This window comes from Pistacia vera, unplaced genomic scaffold (assembly GCF_008641045.1).
Source record: "Pistacia vera cultivar Batoury unplaced genomic scaffold, PisVer_v2 Contig25, whole genome shotgun sequence".
In the NCBI taxonomy this organism is placed as follows: domain Eukaryota; kingdom Viridiplantae; phylum Streptophyta; class Magnoliopsida; order Sapindales; family Anacardiaceae; genus Pistacia; species Pistacia vera.
The window spans coordinates 856,318-863,123 of NW_022196057.1; the positions used below are offsets into that span (position 1 = coordinate 856,318).

At 37.0% G+C, this 6,806-nt stretch overlaps 2 protein-coding genes across 2 annotated transcripts; both read right to left on the bottom strand.

Annotated features, from left to right (window-relative positions):
- Window positions 1-1,602: 1,602 nt before the first annotated feature.
- Window positions 1,603-4,395, bottom strand: LOC116132231 (putative wall-associated receptor kinase-like 16). The gene is made up of 3 exons (XM_031417881.1): window positions 3,540-4,395; window positions 3,219-3,395; window positions 1,603-2,812 (listed from the first exon to the last, which is right to left on the bottom strand). Exons 1-3 carry the CDS (start codon window positions 4,393-4,395, stop codon window positions 1,611-1,613), a joined length of 2,235 nt encoding a protein of 744 aa, XP_031273741.1. The 3' UTR covers window positions 1,603-1,610.
- A 1,486-nt stretch (window positions 4,396-5,881) lies between these two features.
- On the bottom strand, window positions 5,882-6,802 carry LOC116132232 (wall-associated receptor kinase 5-like). The gene is given in 1 exon segment (XM_031417882.1): window positions 5,882-6,802. A coding segment is annotated over 1 exon segment (921 nt).
- Between the last annotated feature and the right edge of the window lie 4 nt (window positions 6,803-6,806).

Consider the following 6,806-nt stretch of genomic DNA (forward strand, 5'->3'; position numbering starts at 1 on the left):
TGGCGTAGTCTCTGTGCTAAGATGACTGAACAAAATGACGAGTTAAGGCAGTCCAACTTGTGATTTGAGTTTCCGTAGCTCATAATTACTATTTGGCCTATTTTTATCTTTCCCGCGTGAGCGCAGAGAACGATCTGTGTGGTGGAATGGGGCCTCTCCTCTCTTCTAGAGACTGACTACGAGGATTTGGAGAAATTCTTTACATTTTGCCTCATGAAACGCAGCGCAAAACATCAAGAAATTGGAAAAAGAAAAAATTCTAAGTCAAGAAGAAGGTGACCCTCGTTCATCTTGTGGTTATGGGTTGGCTTTATCCAGTTTCCTTGAGTTTGGTAGGCAGCTTCTTCTCCAAGAGAAACAGTCTTTGTAACAAGCGTGGGGTAGGAGCCGACCACTTGTTTAATCCTCATTCAACCACTGACCTTGCATGAGCAAAGGACTACTAAATATAAGAGGTCGATTGTTGCTGTTGCATATAGAGAAATTACAGAGGAAAGTATCGTGGCATTCTGTGAACCCTCACGTATATAACACTGCACATTTGTTGGCATTGTCAAGACTCAACAACGGTATCTTATTTAACAAAAATGGCGATAAAAAATTTGAAGTATTATGATCATCCAATTAGAAGGTTTTAATTTTGTTTTCAAGGGTCTTTTTTATTTTCGTAGCTAGCTTTTATATTAGAATAATCGTTTTCACTACTATTTCTACTTTCATCACAAATGTAATTAAAAATATAATTATCACTATAAATTTATCTAAATGAAATAATTTTTTTTGTCATTTTATCACATCAAAAGCCTCAAATGTAAATTTAATTAAGTCCTACTACTATCTATTATATTTAAATTTTTGTAGTATACCAAATTTATTTGCTATTAATTAAGGGTACAGTTCTATAAATCAAAAATTGATTTTATGAACAAAGAGCAGGTGTATAAAATATACCATTCTCCTGTATATTTTAGAATTTTGAATTATTAATGAGATGTTTCTTCTAAAGTATTAAAGAAATTATTAATAAGATGTTATTAGTAAGAAATTGAGAATTTTAACTCAAAGGTGGTCTAAATCTAAAGCAGTTGCTTTACTTAGTCGTCACGAGTTTGCTAATAAGAAAATAAATTATTATATGTTTTATAATATATAAAACTAAAACAGAGTTTCCACTATCCAATCATGTTCGAAGTCAACCATTACTATAATTCTATTATCCGGTAAGCGGACACAAGATAGACAGGTCGCAATTCCTCTCGTTCACTATGTATACTTTTGTCCAAACCTGTTTTTGCTTAAATTATAACATGAACTGTACATCAAGCAGTAATGGTAACGCAAACCAAAATATAACCCTTACTAAATTATTCAAGTTATAATAGTAGGGCATATCCTTGATAGCTGCTTATTTATTGGGATAAATATATATACGACAGTTAACATTACAACAATGGGTCAAGGTTGTGCCCTCACAAACCACCAATTTTGATCCAAGAGGTCTTGATCGATCCTTAGACTAAGATGAATTAATGGTGCCCTATGCTACAGAGCAAGAGACACATACTAATAAACAACAAAATATCAAGGCACAACGTAGCATCATCCAACATTCATCTGGCATCAACATCAAATGCCACTGCCCGGGCTTTGATGCTGTCATACCCAGCAATTATAATTCTATCATCACCAGATCTACAAGCCCCAGACGTTCCAAAGAGAAAGGATTCTGTTTCTTCTGGAATCATTGCACTGTCCCACGGGTGTTTATGCATCATTCTCAATTCATGTAATTCCATGGCTACTTCCCTCATTCCAGGCCTCTCCTCCCCTTTCACGCTTAAGCACCTCTTCGCTAACTCCGCCATTTGCCTCAGCTGCTCCTTGTTCTCGTCGTTTACTATATGATTCTCAAGAATTTGAAATAAACGATTTTCTTCCATTGAAGAAAGGAAATACGTGACCAGACTTATCTGATCACCCTCAGACTTGTCAAATAAAACTGCCTTCTTTCCTGTCAGTAGCTCCACAAGCACAACCCCAAAGCTGTAGACATCACTTTTCTCTGTCAACTGCCCAGTCTGAAAGTATTCTGGGTCTAAGTACCCAAAAGTCCCTTGCACCATTGTGGATAGTTGAGTTACATTCATCGGGACCAACTTTGAAGCTCCAAAATCAGACATTTTTGCATTGTATTCATCGTCTAATAGTATGTTGGCAGACTTCACATCTCTATGGATAATTGTAGTAGAAGCTGAGTGCAAATGAGAGAGCACTCCTGCCGTTTCTGATGCAATTTTCAAACGTCTTTCCCCAGAAAGGCTGGTAGCCTTGTCTTTATTGTGGATGTGTTCAGAGAGGGTACCATTGCTGATAAACTCATAAACAAGTAAAGGGACTTCAGTTTCTAAACAACAACCCAACAGTCTCACCACATTTATATGGTTGATTTGTGAAAGCACGGCTATTTCGTTGATAAATTGCTCGATTTTGTTCTGATCCACAATTTTGGACTTCTTTATGGCAACTGGATTGTCTTTCGTTAAAAATCCTTTATATACCGTGCCATAGCCTCCTCGGCCAACTATTCTATCTTCAGAAAAGTTGCTGGTGGCCTTCTTGAGTTCTTCTTCCGTAAAGATTTTAAATTTAGCTTTATCAAACGATCCAGTTCGTTTAGAGAGTTCTTTTTGTAAAAGAAAACCCCCATTTTGCTGGAAGAACTTTTCTTTAAGTTTGATGTGCTTTCTTTTCTTCAAGACCAAGTACAGCCAAGGAATACTCACAAACAGGACCAAAAAGCTTACGCCAACACCTATTTGTAAAAGTACTTGAATCTTTTAATTTCTTTATGCGCATTGGATATAACAAAATGAAATAATAAAGTATAAACCACAACTAAAATTTAAGTTTCAATAATGTTAAACTTAAATATTTTTAATGTTAAGTGCCTAGGTGAACGCAGCACTAACCTGAGGCATGTAATTGGAACTTCGGTCAAATTTTATACCTTGTAAGTTGAAACATGCACTTATCTCAACAAATTTGAGGAACTTGACTAAATGAAAAACTGAAGTGAGACTAAACGAAAATTTTTAATTAAAAGAAATCAAAATCTTCTCTTTGTTCTGAAGAATAGAAGCACAGATTCCCCTCAACTGCAAAGTTCACAAACAAAAATTATAGGGCATCAAAACTACAAAAGAGCATACTATACTTACTAAGAGCAACCTTAATCACTGGAAATTGATTGGGTACATTGGGCACACAACGTGGTCCATGTTTTCCTCCGTCCGTTAAGTGATACCCTTTGTAGCAACTGCATGTATAGCTCCCTTCTGTGTTATCACACTTTTGCTCACAGTTATTGAGATTGGGTTCGTTGCATTCATTTATGTCTGCAATTGAATTTAGGAAAAGTGTGAAGCACATTGTGAAAAACTGCAGCTTACAATTAGAAAGTATAAACATAGTAAATGTGTTTATTGAATTGCCTTGGCAAATAGGGTTTTTCTTAAAATTAAGTAGAAATATTGGACTACCTTCGCAACCATTAGAGAGGTATGGATTCCCTTGGTAACCCTTCTTGCACTTGCAAAGATACCCAGAACCGTTGTCAGGTTCGTAACACTCGCTGTTTTCTTTACATGCGTAATACGGTTTGCTGCTTGCTTCCGTACAGTTGCCTTCCCCAGTTACTGTCCATTCAAGCACAACAGGAAGCTCTTTCGGTAACGTATCAAGATAGCTCCGCTTGAATGTGAAGCTACTTTTGTCAACAACGAACGCATAGGTGCATGGATTGAAGTCGGATACATTTACATGGTTGTTAAAGCTATAAGCTGTGATGTTGATTTCCGATAACCCTCTAGGAATTTCTATCTGGCAACACCCAGAGCCGATGCAAGAGCCGTCTTTGACATACTTAGAACTGTCACATAAGGACATGCATCCGGAGCTGTATCTTTGGTCGTCTATGTAACCTTGAATGTAAGCATAACTGTCACAGCCAATGACTGTGAATACATTTTTGGTGCTAGAGATGGTTAAATCAGACAAAGTCAATGTGGGCTGATTTTGGTCCTCAGATTCGTTCTTTCTGAAGCAATCTCGTGCTACGAAGTTGGGGATCTGCAACTCACCGTCGATGCTTATATTGGTAAAATCGATATTTGAATCCCTCAAATATGGTTTGGGAGGATTGAAAGAGTTGTTACAAGTGATGCGGAAATTCTCATTTCGGAAACAGTCAGGGCTTGTACCGAATGGATATGGGATTGCAACGTTTCCACAGTAACCCGGGCAGCCAGACTTGGCAAGAGTTATTGCTAATGTTTTAGTAGCTACAGCTACTAGCACCGACGCCATTGCCGCCACCACAAAGTCTTTCAAGCCCATTGCTACTCATATGATGAGTGAAGCTAGTGCTTTACAATTAAATACTCTGATGATCTATTCGAGGCGTCAAACTCTTCCCTGTGGTGTTTCTTCTAGAGTCTAACTGTTTTTTCACATTAGAAAGTGACGGGCAACAATAATATACCTACACGTGTATCTCACATCAATACCAGCTAAAGATGTAGGCAAGCGAGGCGATTGCATCAAGATTTGGCTACGCTGTATTACACGCAGCGCCGGCCGAAGGGATTGGCTACTGTCTAGTGATCAATTGAAGTATGTCACAGACTCACAGTGTCACAAGCAGTGCCGGCTGAAATTGCCTTACGCCTCTCTTGAATCAATGTCCTGTTTAATAACATTAACATGTATTGTTTTGTTTGACGTTATTTAATTGGATATTTATTCTTTCCAATAAGGTTTCTCATTACATGAAGATTTTTATTTAATGAAACTTTAATATTTTCAATCTAATCTATTAAAAGTAAAATTTTATATTTACAAATTACACATCTAATGTTCGAACTTATAAATAAATTTAGTTAACCATTATTTTGTAAATTTTATTTCTTTTTCTCAAGACTCAAATTAAAAGTTAATTCATTATTTCAGTATTTTTCTTATTTACTCCCTTAACATTGATTCTTTTATTTTAATTTTTTGAATGTATGAAAAAACTATGAATTAGAAAAGGAAATTAGTTCAACCTCACTATCATGTTATGATTGAAAGTCCTTTAAAATTCAATATATTTTTTTTCTAATTACATGACAAGGAAGTTACAAGCCGAAACAAAAGAGTCAAAGACAAACTTAAAATAACCTACATTATGTAACCCTTACTACATTATTATACAAACCATTCAAATTAAAATAGTAAGGCAATTCCTAGGTGGCTGCTTATTGTTTTGGTATAATATACTACAGCACATTAGCACAAGGATAAGGTTGACCCTTCACTAACCACCCTTCAAGTATGATCCAAGAGCTCTTGATCCACCCTTAGACCAAGATGCAATGGTGGTGAGTGAAGGCCCTATACCACATGGCAAGAGTCACATAATAATTAAACAACACCATAAACACCATGCTACGATCATATGCCGTCAACATCAAAGGCCAGTGCCTGGCCTGTGATGCTGTCATACCCAGCGGTCATACTGCTATCATCACCTGATTTGTAAGCCTCAGAGGTTCCACAGAGCAAGGATTCTGTTTCTTCTGGATTCACAGCATTGTCCCAGGGGCCTTTAAGCATCATTCTCAATTCCTCTAATTCCATAGCTCTACTTCAGCTCAGCTTACCGCCTTTCATTAATATTGTTTTAGTTAAATGTAACTACAGTTAACTGAACTAGTGGAGTTAGTTAGTGGAGTTGGTTAGTTGAATTAGTAGACTTACTTTACTAAAAGTAATTGTACAGAACCGTGCGAAGTAATTGTTCTTCTTTTCTCCTTTCTACGTTTTTCTTCTCTGTCAAAACCTTTTAAAGAATTTGAAATAAACGATTTTCTTCCATTGAAGAAAGGAAATACGTGACCAGACTTCTCTCGTCCTCCGGCCTGTCAAGTAAAAGCGCCTTCTTTCCTGTCAGCAACTCCACAAGCACAACCCTAAAGCTGTAGACATCACTTTTCTCTGTCAACTCCCCAGTCTGAAAGTATTCTGGGTCTAAGTACCCAAAAGTCCCTTGCGCCATTGTGTATAATTGAGTTACATTCATCGGAACCAACTTTGAAGCTCCAAAATCAGACATTTTTGCATTTTATTCATCGTCTAATAGTATGTTGGCAGACTTCACGTCTCTATGGATAATTGGAGTAGAAGCTGAATGCAAATGAGAGATCACTTCTGCAGTTTCTGCTGCAACTTTCAGACGTCTTTCCCTAGAAAGGCGGGTAGCCTTGTCTTTATTGTGGATGTGTTCAGAAAGGGTACCATTGCTGATAAATTCATAAACAAGTAAAGGGACTTCAGTTTCTAAACAACAACCCAACAGTCTCACCACATTTATATGGTCGATTTGTGAAAGCACGGCTATTTCGTTGATAAATTGCTCGATTTTGTTCTGACCCACAATTTTGGACTTCTTTATGGCAACTGGATTGTCTTTCGTTAAAAACCCTTTATATACTGTGCCATAGCCTCCTCGGCCAACTATTCTATCTTCAGAAAAATTGTTGGTGGCCTTCTTGAGTTCTTCTTCCATAAAGATTTTAAATTTAGCTTTATCAAACGATCCAGTGATTCGTTTAGAGAGTTCTCGTTGCAAAAGAAAACCTCCATTTTGCTGGAAGAACTTTTCTTTACGTATGATGAGCTTTCTTTTCTTCAACACCAAGTACAGCCAAGAGATACTCACAAGCAGAGCCACAAAGCTTATGCCAACACCTATTTGTAAAAGCATTTCA

Bases quoted from the DNA above. Each gene is read 5' to 3' on its own strand.
- LOC116132231 (XM_031417881.1), bottom strand. From the start codon at position 4,395: ATGGGCTTGAAAGACTTTGTGGTGGCGGCAATGGCGTCGGTGCTAGTA. The intron at 3,396-3,539 runs GTAGTCCAATAT...ATTCAATTGCAG, and splicing joins CCTCTCTAATGGTTGCGAAG to ACATAAATGAATGCAACGAA. The intron at 2,813-3,218 runs GTAAGTATAGTA...TTTTACAAATAG, and splicing joins AGTGATTAAGGTTGCTCTTA to GTGTTGGCGTAAGCTTTTTG.